Below are 19,262 nucleotides of genomic sequence, written 5' to 3' on the forward strand. Positions count from 1 at the left end.
AGGAGTGAAGATGGAGCATACATACAAATAATTTTAAATAAGCTACATCAAAATGTTGCAATAATCCAAAAAAACAACAACAAAAAAACAAAAAAAACCCACACCCCACAAACAAAACATTCTAATGACTGGAAATTCATAATTAAAATTAAAGAGAAAGATAATGAGGCTGGATTGGAGTACTCAAACTCTGGCCCACAGGCCAAACATGGCTCAGAGCCATCGCATCTGGCCAGGGTGGATCCCCACCAGTAGGACTGCAGTAGGGTTGCAGGGTTCCATCCAGAAAGAGGTGCAGGAAGCCGTGCCTGTCACCTGAAGAACAAAAACTGGGCTTAACAGGTATGTCGGCACTGTGGTGCAAAGCAGCAGTGCACAAAGATGCACCACTCTATGTACAAGCTCTTATCTCCAGGACTGGAAGCAGCAGAGTTGTGTTAGCGTGGCTTTGTGTGTGTGCCAACAGGACCTGCTTATGAAGTCTGAGAAGTGGTGTTTATTTTTCCTTTAGTGCTGTACTAACGTGGTTAAACTTCTCTCACTCCCCACTGTAAAAGTACCAAACCCCAAGCCTTACATGCCCAGTTAGAGCCAGGCTGTGCCTCCTTCCCCATGAAGGGCCAGGCTGGAGTCAGACCTCCCCCCAACAAGGCCGATTCATATCCTTTTCCCAGCAGGGCCAGGCCATGGCCCATTCTCCCCCCACCCCAAGGCTAGGAAATGCCCCCCCCACCCACCCCCGCAAAGATGGGCTGGGGCGAGGCCACATCCCCTTCCCCCGCTACACAGGGCCAGATCATATTCCCACCTTCCCCCTACCCCAGCAGAGCTGGGTGAAGTCCCCTTCCCCCTCCATGGCCAGATGGTAGCTGTCATGCTGGCCCTAGGTGCTGGATCAAAACCCACCATTCAGCCTACTGGGTAAAAAATTTTGAACACATTGGATTAGATTATCACTGTATGGGGTTACTACAAGGCAGAGTTAACATTGTATCAACTTAACTGTGCATTTTCATACCTTATAGAACTACTTTGGGGGATAAATGCAATTCTCTGAAATTTTAATATACATTACTGGAATTTATTTGACTAAACTGAAATTTGTACATAGCTTTTACCTGGCAAATAAGTACACAGGCCCAGAGTACTTTGCTCAATTTAACTCTAAGTTCAGAGAACTTGATATCATTCTTTTGACAACTGGCATGCTTTCAAAGGTCTGAACAGCATCTTCTAAAATGTGTAAATGAGATACCAGTCATTTGTATTTGTGCCACAGCATTATGATCCTTTCAACTGATATGGAAGCTACCCTCCTTTCCATTTGTCAGCTGACAGATACTTTTAATGCATGGTTACTAAATCATTCAATTAACCACAAAAACCCAGCATGGGGGAAGGGGTCTCAGCCACCCAAGAAAACCACATAGGGAAGGAGGAAGGAAGTAGTAAGAGCAAGGGATTATCATTCTATTAAAAAAAAAAAAAGTTAGTGCAATTCCTTTCTCTGGTTCTCCGAAAGGGCCTTGTCTTTTAAGGCACCATCTGGATCAGGGCTGTCCAAGTTCTCAACAGCCAAGAGGACCACCCCACCCTGTCCGGACCATAAGTGTAGCACAGGCAGCCCAGCTGCCTGGCACTGCACGTGCAAGCTCACCCTGCTCCTGGCCCTTTGCTGCTGTGTGCCACAATGGCAGCTCCCTCCTCTGCTGCCACATGTAACACAGGCAGACCAGTTCCCCTCTTGTGTGAGCAACTTGGGAGCTCCCCAATGTCAAGTTCACACTGCCCCAGGACCTTATGCCCAGGGTCCAGCTGCACCCTGTTTTTGAAAGGTCCTGGGTAATCAGGGAAAGCTTCCCAGTCTCAGATTCTCCAGACTTGAGACTTTTACAAAGCTCAGTGAAGTCCAGTTGCACCACTTCCCTTTGAACGTGCCAGCTTCCCACAAACCAACACATTCAAAGGGTGTCTGTCCATGCAGCTGGGCTGCATGTACTGCTCCTGGATGCCTACATGCCACACATTCAAAATTAAGAGTGATAAATATGGAACATCTTTGTGGTTGGTTTTGTGTTTTATCTGTTTTAAATGTAACTTACCACACAGGTAAGATATTTATCAAGCAATTCACACATTAATGTTATGCAAAAAGCAATGTTTGCCAGGGGCCTACATTCTGCAGCTCTTACGTGCTCTCTCATCAGGTTTGATTTCTGTAAAAAGATCTAGAATAGTTCACTAAAAATGTTATATAAGCTAGTAGTTGCATTTCCTTCACCACCCTACGCTACACAAAAAAGTCTATCAAAACCAAAGGAGGCAATTATGTTTTTTATGTAACAACTTTTTTTTTTTTTTTTTAATAGAAAGAGAGCAAAACTACAACCCTACATAAGGTGCTTTGGATCACATAGCCATAAATAACTGCCTCCCTGCTATGGCGACACTGAAGTCCATAGGGATGCTTCTGTGCACAGGACCTACACCTGCATACCTGAGGGTGGGATACTGAACATTACCAGAGGAGTGTCCTCAACTGCAGAATTTACTATCCCAGTGGGTCCATTCACAGGATCTGTTAACTTACAGGACACATCTAAAAGTAACTTCTTTTTCCCTGAAGCTTTAAGAACACCAACTTGCAGGTTTTCCACTTTTACTTTATTTTAGAGCCAAGAGGAAAAGGCCTGAGTCAAAAGAACATGCACGGTAAAACCCCTCAAGCCTCTATGTTGCCTGAGGACTTCCATGACAGCCCTTATTAAAATTAAGTCTTAGCTCAAATCTGCCCTGTTGCAACTTATAACCAAATCCTTACTTTCAATCACTCCATCTAGTATTTCGTTTGCTCAAACATTTCAACACCAAACCATGGCATAACTATCAGACCAGGTGAGGATTTTAAACATTGAGTGGAGAAGTCCAACTTGGATAATAACTTGGGAAGTTGTACAGCTGGGCCCTGCCTCAGCCAGAGGGCTGGGACTAGGTGACCTCTGGAGGTCCCTTCTACCCCATTTCTGTGTGATTTATATAAACCACCTCACAGTGCGGCAGCTGGAGCGCGCAGGACATCTAGGGGAAGCTCAAGCTTCTCCACCCTGAAGACGACTTTCGCTGCACCCCCACACCCTAGAAGGCTTCTGTCTGCTGGCTACAGGTCGCATTTCAAAAGCCGCCCTCCTCCCCGCGCTTCTCTACGTAGGTAAAGGGAAGCGCAGCAGTTTGGAGGAAGGAAGAGCAGAGCGGGGCCACATGTGGCACCACTCCGGGGAGCCCGCGCGTTTGTTCCAGGCACCGTAAGTGGAAGCGCTGCAGTGCCGGGCCGGGCCCAGGGGGGGGGGTAGGATTAGCCCCCGACCCCATGCACCTTCAACCCCACCAGACCGGCCCGACCCGGGCCCTCGAGTGCGCTCCAACCCGCGCCCCGCCCCGCTCCGCTGCTCACCGTTCCTCAGCTCGAGCGTGACTGTGAGCAGCGGCTGCTCCGCACAGCCCGACGGCCCTTCCATTTTCTGCCGGGCTTGAGCGCCGCCGGCTGCCCCCGCCCGCCCGTGCCCGGGTCACCGGCTCTCAGGCGCGGCGCGCCATGGCCCCAGCCGAACAGACTGAGACGCCGCTGACGGACACGCCCCGACCCCGGCCCCGGCAGCTCCCACCCTCCCAGCAGCAGGCGCGCGGCGCGGCCCGGCCCGGCCCAGCCCAGGCGGGGTGAGAAGGGGGGACGGGCGGAGACTCCACTCCCTCAAACGCTCCGCCCCTCCCGGAAGCGTCGGAAGGAGCTGAGCTGCCATTGGCGCGCGCGCTCACAGCCAGCTGCGGTGATTGGGTAGCGCCTGTAGGACATTCTGTCTCCGTCCCCGTCCTCCCCCCGGCGCCAGCTCGGAGTGGTGCGAGCCCCCGTTGGCTCGGCGCCTGCGCCAAACGCTGGCTCCTCCCCCTTCCCGACTTGTTTGTAAACATTCTCTCCCGCCCCGAGGGGGCGGGCGCTCGGTTGCCCCTAGCGACGAGGAGACGGCGCTGACTGGCCCCTCCGGGCTATCAGTCATTCCGGGCTATCAGTCATTCCGGGCTGGGCCAGAGGGGGAGAGGATTGCCCGGGGCAGGTCTTATGCGCCGGGCTCGGTCTGCAAGGGGCCGTGGCCGGGCTGCACGAGTGCAGCGGGAGCGACTGCGGGACCAGCCCAGGTTGCCCTGGCTTGTGTCCCGCTTCCCCCCAGTACAGGGGCGCGGGCTGCGGCACCTCGGGCTGCGCCTCGTCGCTCTCCCGCCTGTGACCACACTGGTGCGCGGGGAGGGGCGCGGCGATGAAGGCCTGGGGGCAGAGAAACGGGTTAAAATCCCGGTTTGAAGACAGTGGGGCAGTACAGCTGCACCGTGGTTGGTACCCACTCATGAGGATGCAGGTGTCGGAAAAATCAAGTCCGAAGTCGAGGGTTGGCAAGAGTGTCTCAGCTTTCATTTCTAGGAAAACATGCGTTTCTGGTCTTTGATATAAAGAAGAGCTCGAAAGCGTGAAGCACTATCCCCTGCAGGCTAGAAAACTAGAAAGCAAACGACAAGGACAAAATGTATCATTGAAAAAATATCTCATGACTTGTTAGCCAGCTTCATGCTTTAGAGGGGACTGATATATTTGAGGAGCCATAGGCGTGGACTTTTAATTTTGCTGGGGGGGGGGGTAAAATTATGCTCCCCCCCCCAACAGCACAGCTGGAGTGGGTGGGGCTGGATGTGGGCTGCCTGCTGCTGTCCTCCTCTGGGGAAGCTCCAGGTTGGCCACACAGCCGTGGCGAGGCACCCCATACCTGCCCAGCACCAGCAAGGATGGTGCTGCAGGCTTGTGCCGCTTGCTGCTGCCAGGTGGTTGACGGGTAACCATGGCAGTACAGCCAGCGTGGAGCTTCCCCAGGGAAGGGCATCAGGGTAGGGAGATCCAAGACTGCAGCAGGCAGCCCTCGTCTGCCCCTACACCTTGCATAAATCTGGGGAGCAGGTGTCCACCCATGCTCCCCTCTGGGAATGTACAGAGCAGCAGGGAGCTGCCCCCCACACCCCTCTTGAGGAGGCACCTGTGGGTCTGTCCTGGGCCCCATGCACCCAGCCCTGGCTGTTCAGTGCCCCCCGGCCCAGCCTCTGCCCCACCCCCTCACTGTGGGGGCCTCAATCTGCACCCCTCCCCATTGACTTACCCATAGGCAGCTGAAAGAGCTGCTCTCCACCACTGCCTAGGGCTGTATTCCTGGCCACATGCATCTGTGCACAGGGCAGCACACATGCACATGGTGCCCCCTGCATCCTGCTCACCACAGCCCCTTGCAGGCTGGAACTCTTCCAGCTGGAAGGGGAAACCCACCATTTCCTGTGTTTTTCCACAGTGAATGGAAAACCTGGATCCCTGCATGATACTGGGAATCTGGGACAAATGCTGTCCCAGAGTCATGCAGCCCAGGACCAGGACTTGATGTTCCCATTTCGGGACTGTCCTGCCCAATTAGGGATGAGTAGTCAGCCTATGCTCCTTCCCACCAGAGCCCACGGCCCTTGGGCCTCCACACTCTTGGCACCAATGAGTAGCTGGGTTTGGCAATCCTGACAAAACTACACCTCTGCTACATTCAGAGACCTGAGGAGAAACATCTTACATTTGAAAGCTTCTCTAACTTTATCCCAACTACACAATTGATCCAATAAAAGATACCACTTTAAGAAATCCTTGCCTCTCATTATTTCTGGACAATCACAGCTACAACATCACTCTTACATTGCCTCAAAACAGAGACATTTTACTAAACCAGTATTGGTTACATTACATAGTATAGATCCACTGCCCACATGCTGGGACTTTCATTTTCAGTAAGCAGCACCTCCCACTAAAAACTGCAGCAGGTCCATTCTGCCAAGTTTTACGCAAAGTAAGGGCCACCCCCAGATTCCTAGGAAGTTGTCAGTACAGGCCTCCTTGGGGAAGCTGTTTGAATACCCCTGTTTAGGAGAAGCAAGGTGGGATGAAGTGATGTGTAAGTGTATATCTTAAAGTGTATGTCTTTGCATTACTTATTTGCATAAACAATCTTGAGGGAGAAAGAGAAACTAAAGAGTATGGGCTAGGAAGGCATTCAGGTGGCCCTATGTAAAGGGTAGACAACTTCCCGGTTGCATTTACTGAGAAACGCTGATCATGTTAAAGAGCATTAGATTCTTCTCTGGAGAGTAAAAAGTAAACAGTCTTAGTGATAAAAGAGAAATACAAAGGTTGCATTTACTTGAAAATAAAAACAACCATTGTAATATAGGAAAGGCCAATATAAAAGTGAGGCTTGTTTATACAATAAGGTTCTGTTTGTTATCAGGCTTTTAACTATATTAGTGATTCTTCTGAAATAGAATATCTACAGATAACTTTGGCTGCTTGCAGGCAAAAAACAGTGCTTTACTTTAAACTTGGTCTATTCCTGCATCAAGCCCCCCGCATGCATGCCCAGATGAGGCAGCACCTTAGGTGGACCCAGCTCACCTGGTGTCTGTAAAGATCAAGCACTTTAGTGGGGCTTTTTTGGCACTTTTACCTAATAGCTGATTGAATAAGCTTTAGTGTAAAGCACCAAAAAGCACCACTAAAGTGCCCAATCTGTAGACACGCTGGGGCCCAGTCGAAGTAATGCACTGCTGCTTCTGATAAAGCATGCTTTTTTTTTTTTTTTTTTTTACTTTCTGTGCATCCACTTATGCTTTAGCAACTGCTCTTGAGCAGCTTGGGGCCAGGTGGTCCTTGCTCGGGCCCTGTCTCTCCAGCACCAATGTCCATTGTGCGCTGCCTCCTAAGGGAAGCTGCTGTTGTTCAACTGCCATGTCTTGTTCTTGAGTTCAGATGCGAGAGGTTCCCATTAGATTCAGACTCGCTTGGAGGCGTTGTGTACAGATGTCCTTGGGGCTCTGCCTCCCCTACGTCCCTTCCATGCACCAACTTGGTGGTCTCTGCCATGTAGCTGATGACTCCAGCTCTTCTAAACACTTGCATGCAGTGTCACCCCCCAATCGGGTCTCTAGTAGGTTCCTACTGAGTTGTTCTGCAGGTGTAGCATCCATGGTCATGCTGGCAGCTGGTTGGTCACTCTCTTTGCTATACTTGGCCTGCAAAAGGCTCAAAGGACACGGGAAAATGGTCTTGCTCCCTATGACCATTTCCCTGGGTTGGCAAGCCAGCTGGCCTGGAAAAACAGTCTTCCATCCTGGAGTCCCCGACAGCTTCTGGTCCCTTGACCCTGGTGAGGGTACCAAGCAAATGTGGCCTGTATTTCTGGCCCAAGGAGTAATGCACAAATAAACAAGAAAAAGAAAAAACAATTAGGAGGCAGTGATTTCTTCTACTCATGCCTCCCTGCAGACTGCAGGGCCATCAGCCCCTGGGCGTTCTCTTCTTCCCTGGTACTGAGCATCGCTCCCCAGCAGGACAGAATCCTTTTCGGGACCATCCCTGTCAACCCCGATCTGTAGCACAGCCAAATGTGCTGGCCAGGAGTACACAACTGTAGCACGACTATTGCTCCCTGTCTTTCCCTCTGCAGCTAGGTTTTGTAGCTGACTGCCAGTGCTGGTCACGACTCTTTTGGTTTTCCCAGGTCATGGCTCTTTTGGGGCCATCTCCCCAGGTCCTCAGGCTTTTCCCCATCGCCTTTCTGCCCCCAGGGCAGCGGTCTCCAGCCCTTTGGGCTTGTTGTTCTGCGACAGTCTTCAAGGTGCATATGTGTCTTTAGTGGAGAGAGTTCATTAAAAAGGGATATTGTTAACTTTGTATGGGGTGAAGACAGAAGTGACAGTTTTCATCCAGTTTGGCCACAAAGCAGTCCATAGTTGTGACCAAACACAAGTGCACGGCTGCAGATTGTAATGATTGGGTGAAAATCTGAACCCTCATTGCACGAGGGGTCAGATGAAGAATGTCTTCTGTAACTTGAGGTTGCCTGCCTCCTAGCCTTGTTGCTGTTTTCAGAATGGGAGGGAAAAGGAGCGGAGGGAGTTTGATCTGGGGGGGTTTTAGCCCCTGCTGGAGGGTGGAGCTGTTGCTAGGGGAAACCAGCTGCTGGTTGGCAGCCAGCAGCTAGATTCCCCTCCCCCTGGAAGCAACAGTGAACTTCTGTTTGCTCCTAACTCAGAAGGCTGCCTGCAAAGCATTCTCAGTTGCAGCAGGGAACTACACTTGTGTGCACCCCAAATTTTATAAATTTGTGCCTTTTCAGACTGAGGGAAGACAGTGTTAGCATGAAATCGGTTTTAGTTAATTTTCAAGGAAATGTGCAGTATCTTAAATCATGGTGGGCCTTCTACCTTACTTAAGTCCCCAAGGTTTTTATCATTTTAGAAGCAATATACCACCTGTATATTGTATACAATGTAGGAAGCCACCTACGTTTTTCTCTGATCCTGAAGTAATTCTTTTAGTGACAAAGTACAGCTCCCTTAGACTTACAGACACATATAGTAACTCTCGCTTTTAGTCATTCTACTCTTCTCCCCTCCCCTTTCGTTTACATCCATGATGTACCACTGTGAAAGACTTGCTGTTATATATGACAATTACTGTGCCCTCTCATGTTTAGACTGACAGGTCTGCTCATGTTTTACTACATTTCCCTAATCAGAGCTTGACAACAGAATGTTATAGCTCATTATTATTGAGCAGTGATTGTGTAAGGAGAGCGCTGTGTTTATAAGCGAAAAGGCAATACCTTTTGTTTCTGAACCTTTTGACCACTACATTTTCCTGTAGACTGATAGGCTTAGAGAAATGCCTGGTTCAGGTAATATTTATACACACTTCATTTCTTGTTTGCTGGTTCATATCTGGCCTGGATCATTAATAATAGAAAATATTAACATGTAACATCTGGTCCACAAAATGTTGAATTCAGTCCAATTCCAAGAAAACAGGTATCTTTGTCACAGAGTTCATGGTCATCAATTTTGTAGACCTTATTGTCAAGCTGAATAGAGAGAATAAATGGTGTATGGACCATGTTAAAAAATTTACTCAAATTCCTTGTCTCTCCCTTTTCCAAATCTTATAGTCTTTCTTGACTTTGTGCAGAATGCTGCTGGCTCTTATTCATGGTTTCTCCATTACAGACTGAATATATAATAAGATGCCAATTTGTATTGTCATAACATATTTGACAGCTGTGCTTAATTCAGGCAGAGAGCCCAAAATGATACAACTAGCTCCAATTAAATAAACATTTTCTTGTAATCTTTCTCTTATTTCACATCCCAGTGCTTTAAAGTCTGTACCAGTGCTGCTCAGCCTTTCAGCACCAAAGATCAGATGAGAGCATGAGGCCAATCTGCAGGTGAAAACCCACAAGCAGTGTAGGTGCACACATCAGCCTAGCCCCACATACTGGATCCAGGTTCAGGGCAGCCTGGCACGCTAGCCCAATTCAGTTCATGGGGCTGTGTCATTTCACAAGCAGGGCTCCCCATGGGATGGATGACATAGCCTCATACACCAGATTTAACCCACAGACTGGAAGTTGAGTACCAGTGGTATATACTAATACATAGTCACCAGGAATTCTGGTTCTCTCTGATAAAGAAATTCCCCAATTTTCAGATTTAAAAAAAGCAACCCAAAATCTACATTTTTCCATAATTAAAATGAAACACTACTTTATATATATTAATGGGGTTTCATTTTGATCACAAAAAAGTGTGGATTTTGGGTTACTTTTTTAAATCCAAAACTTGGGCATTTTTTTTTTCCAGAGAAAACCAGGATCCCTGGTAGTCACCAATGTTTGTTTTAAAAAGGATAAAATCAACTTGATCTTTCTGCAAGTAACAAAGTTATTTCCTTCAAAATATTTCATTTATTAGCATATCTTGTTGTAGATCTTTATAATTTCTGGAAAAAAAAATTATAAGGGTTTGTTGACACATGAATAGCTACATATGCATCCAGAAATAGAAGACCATAGCAGTTTTGGGTTATACATAACCATCTAGATGAACAAATCTGGTCATTCAAGCATCCAGAAAGGAATCAAAATCCATCCTAGGGAAGTAATCCTTCAAGGTCTTCTGTTAGGGTACAAAGAGATACATACACACAGCACTCCTTTAACTTCACTGAGGTTCTATAACTTTACAGGGCATCTGCCCAAACAGAACACTCTACTGGATGGGGGCTTTACTGGCAATCAGTAGAAAGAATGAAACTGTATATATACAAAGTGCTGTTTGTAAACAGATTTTTCAAACTGAAAAAATAGGAATATTTCTCTACTTTCATTTAATATTGGAAAGCACATCATTTTCTGATCAAAATGTCATTTAAAATTGGTCTTTAGAATTAGAGTCTTTTATATGAACAGATTAGAAAAATGAGGAAACATTTCTGACGCAGAGATGATAAATCATGTATCAGCCGATCTAATGCACTGAAATTTTAATTCAGAATATGTTATTAAAAGGTTTGAAAATATTTCACACTAAAAACTATAAAGCATTTGTTATCCTGAGTCTGTAACGCCAGAGGTCTCCTTTGGACTTGTCTACACTGCTGCAGCTGCAGGTTCCTGCACAGTCTGCTTACACTTCACCCACCCACATCCATACTCAGCATCCACCCACAGAATGCTCCAAACCTAGAAATATGTCTGGGAGGTTGCTCAATGCTCAACCCTCTCTGCTCTTGGTCTCCAGAAAGCCCAAGAGTAAACATTGTAGATGAAACCAGAGCAGCCTCACTAACAAATCTCCAGATTTGGAGCATGTCAAAGGATGCATGAGGGAGGCATGCTCAGGCCTGGAGTCCAGAACCTGCTGTGGCAGCAATTTAGATGTGCACTTTGTATCACCAGCAAAGAATGTCAGTTCTGTACTGACATTCTTTTATGGTGATGCAAGGAATATTTTGGAAATATAACTGTACCCTAACTCGTCTTTTTCCCTGAATTGGCCTGTTGGCCTTTGTAAAATGAGTACAAATTAGGGAAACCTGAAAGCTGTTCTAGCCTGCACTGGAAGCTAAACTGGATCACAAAAGCCACTGAGGAGAGCAGTTGAAAACTACCTCCTGTCTGTCCATGTATTAGCAATGGAGGTATTGGTGGTAGTTGACCATATGGTTAAGGTTACAAAACACTCATTATAAAACCTTGTTTTCAGATATTTATAGTTTGCTAAACTAGCCACTAAGCTGAAGTTTACCAAGATGGGTTCAGCCATTTCAGAGTATGAGACAGCACTTCTCTGGGCAAAAGTTATATGATTGTGCAAATCACTGGGGCCAACCTTTTTGGCAGGCAGGCCAAAGTAAGCCCCACACCCTCCCTGAGTATCACTCTGATCCCCTTCCCCTGCTTGATCTGCTGCTCTGTTTTCTTCTCCCTGCCCTGTACAGGCAGTCTTCGACTTACAACTTTGAGTTGTGACGAACATCACTTACAACATGTATAAACTAACACCCCATTTCAACATTCCAACGTGGGTTTCATCTTTACGACAGTCAGCTTCATACAGCTGGTAAGTGGTGGAAGGGGAGGGGGGAGGGAAGGGACATCAGGGTGCAGATCAATGCCACTGCAGTCAGGGAGGGGCTGGGGCAAGTGCAGCCCAGCTGGGACCGGGTGGGCGCGGGGTGAGGGGGAGGAGGCTCCTGCTGCTGCATGCTGCTTGTCTGGCATCTCGACTGGCAGTTCCCACCGCTGCTCCTGCCGCTGTTCTGGGAGGTCATGGGGGGGCGTGTGCCCCCAGTTCTGCAGGTGGCTGGGGCTGGGGCTGCACCTAGCTCTGCTCCGGACAGGCGGTGGGGGCTACAGCAAAATTTCAGGTGGCTGCAGACTCCCCATAGCCCCCACTCCTTCGTCCACCCCGTCCCAAACTGGGGGTACATGCCCCCCCATGCCTTCAAAGCTGTGACTTGTCCAGGGGGCATGGGGAGGGGGCAGCAGCTCCTGCTTCTGTGCACCACTTATCCAGAGACAGTGCAGCGGCTCCTCTCTGTGCCCATTCCACCCTGGCTGGGCAAGTGATGGGAGAGCATGGATAGGGCATGTGCCCCTGGATCAGGGCAGGACAGGCAGCAGAGCAAGGGCTATGGGGGGGCTGCAGCCACCCAAAAATTTGCCATAGCCCCTGCCACCTACCCAGAGTGCAGCCCAGTGTAGCCTCAACCCCACCTACCCCACCCTGTGCAGATCCGGGGGCACACCCCCCGTCCTTTTCTGGACCAGCAGTGGGAACCGCCTATCAAGCCGCCAGATGAGCAGCACTCAGCAGTAGGAGTCACAAGGCCCCCCTTCCTGTGGCCACCTGGCGCCAGCTGGGCAGTGCTTGCCCCAGCCCCAGTCTCTCCCTCACTGCAGGGAGTGTTGATCTGCCCCCCCAAACCTCTTCCCTTCCCCCTCCCCTTCCACCACTTATCAGCTGCACGCAGTATCGACCATTGTAAAGGCACCAATACCTCATTTGTAACACTGTTCCTGTGGGAAAATTAGTTCTGAGTTACAACGTTTTGACTTAAGATGCGGTTTTCAGGAACCAATTGTGTTGCAATTCTGAGAATTGCCTGTATTTCCTACTATAACAGGGGACTCTCGGAGCCGATCTGCCATTGGCCCGCCCACCTGTTTCTGGGCCAACTGCCTGCCTCCTGTTCTGCCACGCCTTGTTTCTTAATTAGGTGGGAGCCTGCCCATTCTTGCCCCAATGCCAGGGGACTATCTGTGGCTCTGTTCCTCCCCTACACTGCAGCCCAAGCCTCGCAGGTGGCATCCAGGTGACAATGCTCCCAGGCTACAGCCGGACCAAGCTTAGCCTGTGTTGTCAGGTCTCAGACACACATGCATTCATACCTCCCTCCTCTCACTAGGGCCTCTCACAGGCTCTCTTTCACACATCGACAACTTATACCACTTTACTCCCTCTTGAAGCGGGCCCCTTCAGCCATAGGCTTTATCTAGCGCACACCTTCGGTGGCAGACGTACCATTTTTTGGGCCTCTCCCACAACCTGTACCAGGGTAGTGGCCAGCCAGTTACCCAACCAGGGCCAAGCTTGCCCTGGCCCCACCCAGGACAACTCTACACAAACTCACACACACGGGGCTCTCAGCCCTCTAGCTTCCCCCTTCACTGGGGCTCCACATCTTTTGCCCCCTTCACTGGGGCTGTGGGGATTCCTTCCCCAGTGGGGGCTCAGGTGGGTGTAGCCATGCCTGGCCCCAGGTGCTACCCACAGTGATGTGGGGGCTAGGGGTTATTGAGGCACCCCGACCTGCCTTCCACCAGGGCGGTAACTGGTCTGGTATTTCCCTGCAGGTTCCCACGCCACTGGGAGCCCCACCAGGCCACCCACTCCTGGCAGGGTGTAGTTTTAGGTCATGTCCAGGACCAAGAGCCTCCTGCTCCTACCTGAAGATGTTCTATTCAGCAGTTCAGCCAGGCAATGTTTCTGCCTCGCCTGCCAGCAGCAATCTGCTCCATTTATATAGGTAGCCAGTGTCTCAAAATGGCTGCCACAATCAAGCACCTGCTGGCTGTTTGTCTCAGCCCTTAAAGTGGCAGGCACCAACAGTGCCCTGCCACACCTACCGAAGCTGGTGATCTGCTTTCTGCTCCATGCACTGTCCACCGCTGTGCTGCCTGCTCCCTTCCTAATCTGCTGTGTGCCACACATGGAAACTGCCCATGCCACAGGTTGGCCACTCCTGGTGTAAATAAAGGCTATATCATCAAGCATATGATTTAGGTTGCACAGGCAACCTTAATAGTAGATTCCTACTTTTTAAATGCTTGGTTTTGCAAACTTGATATTCTTGATATAAATGTGTTGTATGCAGTTGACTGAAAAGTCAGTGTCCCAATTTGCTATGTGTTAAACAAGCTCATAGGAATCTACAGTCCCTACTGCAAAGAGCTCAACAGCCCCAAAACAGGTTTTCAGCTGACTGAGTTTATGCAGCGCTTTTGTAGAAGGTGTGAGTTAAGTGTGACCAGTCAGTGGAGGCTGTGATCACACACTTCAAAAAGTGACTAAACAGCATGATTATGTTAGAAATAATAAAGAATTCGTTATACTAACAACAACCAAAGACCTCAGTGGTGCAGGAGCTTTAGGGCTAGATTCTTACTTCATTACTTCCAGAGCTGTCCTGCTGTTTCCAGGTGAATGAAAATAACCCCACATTTGATTTTGCGAAGCAAGAAGAAAATTCCAAACCAAAGAGTAAACAGAATAACCTTGAAAATATTTCCTTTATGGGATTAAAGCGGAAAAGCAACCTCTTGTTATGCAAACTAGTGACAGTAAAAGTTCTGTTATCTGGCATCTTACCAGCCAGCATGCTTCACTAACCGGCATGCCAGCTTGTAAAATAAAGTGTAACCAGAAGTGCCCACCATGGCACTTTCAGTTTCTCTGAGCCCCCACAGCTCGGGGCAAAGCAGCCTGCGCTGCCAAGCCCCTATGGCCTGGGGGCATAACAGGCTGTGCAGAGCTGTGCGGGACTTGCCTCCCTGCAGGCCCCGTGGAAGCTGTGGCAATGCCGTGGGAGGGGCAGAGGGATGCCCCAGATGCAGCGTGAGAAGCGGCAGCCAGGGCTGCTCAATTAACCAGCATATTTTGTTATCCGACATCCCCCACATGCCCAGGGGATGCCAGATAACAGAGCTTTTGCTTGTAATAAGGAAGTGTTGCAAAGGAAAATAAAAATGTTTAGTATAACAGAACAACTTTTCTTGGTGACAGTGTGAGATGACATACAACTACAGCATAGCTGAAGCAACAATCTTTCTTAAAGCTGAATTTTCAAAACGCTCTAAAATTCACTTGGGAAAATTAGAGCAACCTGTTTAAGAGCATCTGCAGGTTAAGGTTTTGTTTCTTTACCTGGTTTTCATTGACACAGAAAAAGCGTAAGACTCACAAACCAAAAGAAGTGTTATAATGGTGTAATTTTGAGGGAACAACCAGTACCAGAAGTTTTGTGAGATTTATACAAGGCATGCATAAAAACTCAACAATATGAGTTAGAAGCACATGGGGAAAGACCAAGGAGTTCCCAGTCAAGGTTCAGGTCCATCAGGGTCAGCATTAAACCCATCCCTGTTCGTCCTACACCCAGTATAAAATATTTGGAAGGGTGGCCCCAATGAATGATGCTTGTTGATGTTCTGATCTTGATTGCAGAAAGTAGAGAACAGGCAGAGAGTGCTTTGGACAGATGGAGTCATATATTGGAAAGGTGCAGTCTATACATCAGCAAGGGAAATAAACAAGAGCATATGTCATACATATTTTCATGCAATAGCAAGGGGAATACACCTGTGGCATTGGGTGACTAGCACATATAATCCGTTTTAGTGCCTAGGGTCCATAGTGGAAGAAAACAGAGAAATAGCTGAGCAGGAAAATAAATAAAGCCCGAGTGAAACTGAGGAAGGTGCTTGGAATGGTTTGAATAGATAATGCCAATACACATGAAGGAAAAACTGTACAAAATAGTGCTGTTGTATAGCTCAATGTTGGGCAATGAAGAAACAAAAATTGCTCATGATTGTGATGGAGATGAGTATTTTGAGATGGATTTGTAGACTCAGCAAAAAATGATGATGTAAGGGTCAAAGAGATGCAGCAGCAGGGTAGGGGGAGGGAAAGGAGAGCATGGCCAGAGGGGGGAAGGGGTGCTTGAGTCTGCAGGGGGGCATGCAGGGAGCAGAGGTGGCAAGGGGTAGGCACAAGCAGGGGGCTAGCTGTTTGGACACCCCCTCCCCCCTGGCTTTCCCTCTGCCATTGTGGCAAGGGGATAAATTAAAGACAACCCTCCAATAATTACATTCTATACATGGGAAATTATAACAAATTTATAAATGTTTCATGCATAGAAACTAATTATCGGGATGTCACCTTAAATTCAGGGTCATCTTAGATTTGAGTAAATGTGGTATTAAGGTCTCTTTTATTTACCGCTAACTAGAACATCAGCATTGCAGAAAAAATAAGATGTATGCACTAGGAAACCAGGAAATATAGAACTAAAGGGATACTTACACAATACAATTGCAAACCAGTAATCTTAGTTTCATGTTAAGTGTTTGTGAATACAGTACAGCAGTTTATTAATACTGCTTGTTTTATAGCTTATGTTTAGTTTCTGTAGTTGAATGTTTCTTGAGTCTGTATTAAAATATATTTTCTGGTCTAAGGCTGATCTAACCTATTACTTAGCAATGTTTTCTTTTGCAAAATATTTGAAGTAGTGCCATGACAAAAGAGGTTTTTGTTGATAAATTAATCCAAAACTGAATAATTTGTCTAATGGCAGTGGTACACGTTTTGCAAAAAACTGATAATTTCCTTAAAGAGTAACTCTAAGTAAAAAAGGTATGTAAATGATTATAAGTTAAATCTTTACACAACAGTTTAATTACTCTGATTTGTCTGATTTTGTTGTCCTTTATACCTTTTGCTTTGCCCTTCACCCTAATTACAGTACAGAAAACTTAAAACTTTAACTTTTAAGACTCTGTATGACTGTAAGTCTGTAGTGTCAGAAGTAAAACTGTTTTAATGGAGTTATTGTTTTGTGTCCACAGTGTTGAGGAAGCTCATAGGCTACTAATGCCCAGATTCACAAATGCACTAAGGCAGGATCTGGGTACCTCAGGTCAAAAGCATAATTCACAAAAACCTTACCTAACTCTTAAGGCACTGGGAAGTATGCACATTTCATCAGTGAATTTCCCTAGATGCTTAAATTTTTGCCCCTGTAGATGCACAGAACTGCCATCTTGGCGGATCCAAGTGGCTCAGCATGTTTCTCATACCTATGCTTGTTGGGAATTCACAAACTAAGTGTTGTTGATCCTAAGTCCCCAATCCAATAAATCTCCTCTGGACATAGCCAGCATACACCAACAGCAATGAATTCACCACAAAGCACAACAGCTATGGCTACTTTCATTAAAAGACATGTCTGGAGGAGGAGGAGGAAATGATGATACCTTTAACCACCTTTGGGTGCATCTATGTGTTGCCTTATGGTGCCATAGCAACATGCTATGTCACTGTACAGCATGCTACAGCAATGTATTGATCACATGTGTCTACATGATATTGCTACCTACGTTGCTGCAACAGCATACTCCCTGGGTATAGCACGTCACTACGGCAACATAGTGGCAAAATTTACCTATGCACTGCATGCACGGCACAGTAACCACCCATACTGCTCTGTGCTTTAGTACTTCCAAAAGGAAGTACTAAAGCTTGGCAATATGTAGATGCACCCTTTGTGTAATATCCTAAGAGTTAGAACAGCAGTGTTCAACCTTTTGGCCCCACAGGCCATATGATTGGTATGGAGCTGGTTCATGAATTGAATCAATCTGCACCTGTCCAGATTGGGTCCTAGGGCCCAGCACCCCCCTCCTTGCCCCACACTCCAGGATTGGACCCCAAGAGCCTGGTGCCAGCCCCTTCTGCCCCAGTGCTGGCATCAAGCATTTGGATCGAGGGCTCAGGACCCCAGGGCTCCCCACAGGTCTGGAAATTTGGCAGCACTCCCCACTGCCAAATTTCTGTATTTGTGGGGAGTGCCATGGTTGACATGGCCCCATGGGCTGGATCTGACCCTCAGGCCACAGGCTGGCCATCTCTGGGTTAGAATATTCATCCACCAAGAAGTAAGGGCTTTAAGGTCTGTCTTAGCCTGAAAGAGTTCAAACCCACAGCTCTCAGCTCCCAGAAGAGAGCTTTAGCAACAAGAGTGGTTGAAAAGTGCCATTGTGGAGCAAAGAGTGAAAGATTTATAGCACCTACAAGAGGGATCAAGACAGAGCATAACTCTATAGTCCAGTGAAGAGGACAGTCAGCTGGGGCAGCATAGGGAGTCCTGAGTTCTGTTTCCTGGTCATAGGACTGCTTAGGCACTGATCTCTGCCTAATAAAACAGCAGGATGGGGCAATTTTGACTATCTACATATAGCCTGCTCAAAAGTCATTTTTTAAGTTTGAGGTTTATAGGCAGAGTGTCTCAATAATTTAAACGAGTTCTTGGAAAAGATGTTTCTAGATCACATAAGGGAAGCTATTTTCATTGTTATCTTATGAAACAGAGGAGAGTTGGTTCATAACATAACTCACTGAGTAATACTGATCATAATTCAGTTCAACACGCTTTTCAGAGGAATCATACCACAAATTGCCACTATTTCAACATTAAACTTTAGAAAGGAAGATTTAAAAAAAAGGAAGTTGTCAAAATAATCTGAAAGCCAAAGATGAGGAAATTAAAACTTTCGTTCATTGTGGAGATCACTTGAACACAAGGTAAGAAGGGCAGAAGGCACACAAAAACTTCAAAAAAGAAAGCAAAAAGATAAGAGGGAAAAGAGGTTATTCCAGAAAGAGTGAGGTGCTCCAGAAAATGGATATCCAAACATAGTGAAGCAAACAGAAATTTTGAGTAAAACGTAAAACAAAAATTAGAAGGGCTATAAATAGGAACCTACTGGTTTCACAGGCAGAACACAGGCCAGGGCAGCCATTTCATGGGTAAAGTGCAGCCCCCCTGGCAAGGCACCCCCTGCCTGTCTGGCTGCAGCAAGGGGCACAACTCTGCACAACCACCTCTGCTTCTGCTGGGTGGGCAGGGGGCACCTCGCCATGGCGGCACAGGCCTCATAGCAGTGGCAAAGAGCTTCCCTGCCTGGCCCTGCTCTGTCCTGCCCATTGGGCTGCAGGGGGACAGTAGGAGGACAGGAAGCCCGAGCACACAGCGGGCAGACCACGCCTACCCTGTGCACAGATCTGGGAGGCATATACTGTCCCTGCTCTCCCCAGGACTGCATACAACATTGGGGAACCAGCCCCATCCCCCAGACGAGCCACCTGTGGTCCCGTCCCACTCCCCACCACGGCCCTGTGACTGCGCATTCCAACCCCAGGCCCTAAGCCCCTTGCACTGCCTGGGCTTTTTGCAGGGGATGCAGTGCCACGCGCAGGGGGTGCACGTGCACCCACGTGCACCCCCTACGGATTGCCCCTGCTGCACATTAGAAGGAATAATGTGAACAATTATTGTTCATTACTGAGTTCTAATTTAAATATAATTTCTTAAGAAAAGGACTTTGGGATGGCCATTGAAAGTTCAGTGGAAATCTCAGCTCCGAGAACAATATTGGTCCAACAAGCAATTTATTTTGGACAAATGCATAAGAAGTGGAAGCAATAAAGAAGAAAAGAAGGGAAAGTAATAA

At 47.7% G+C, this 19,262-nt stretch overlaps 2 protein-coding genes across 4 annotated transcripts in view; one reads left to right on the forward strand and one right to left on the reverse strand.

Annotated features, from left to right (window-relative positions):
• Positions 1 to 13,495, reverse strand: part of RPS6KA5 (ribosomal protein S6 kinase A5) — a 204,885-nt gene extending 191,390 nt beyond the window's left edge. For 2 of the 3 annotated variants that reach the window (XM_014596485.3, XM_014596484.3), the window contains exon 1: positions 3,452 to 3,664. In XM_014596485.3, the coding sequence (XP_014451971.1) occupies positions 3,452 to 3,515 (64 nt within the window). In that variant the 5' untranslated portion in view covers positions 3,516 to 3,664. Of the gene's footprint in view, positions 1 to 3,451; positions 3,665 to 13,415 lie in introns of those variants that run through there. The other variant, XM_059723175.1, reaches the window with a different exon arrangement.
• The window catches only part of DGLUCY (D-glutamate cyclase), a 96,085-nt gene continuing 79,932 nt past the window's right edge, over positions 3,110 to 19,262 (forward strand). Inside the window, exon 1 of the mRNA XM_006271822.4 lies at positions 3,110 to 3,302. The gene's annotated coding sequence lies outside the window, so the exon portion shown is untranslated. The remainder of the gene's footprint in view (positions 3,303 to 19,262) is intronic.

The sequence above is a fragment of the Alligator mississippiensis genome, chromosome 2 (genome assembly GCF_030867095.1).
Source record: "Alligator mississippiensis isolate rAllMis1 chromosome 2, rAllMis1, whole genome shotgun sequence".
Taxonomy (NCBI): Eukaryota; Metazoa; Chordata; order Crocodylia; family Alligatoridae; genus Alligator; species Alligator mississippiensis.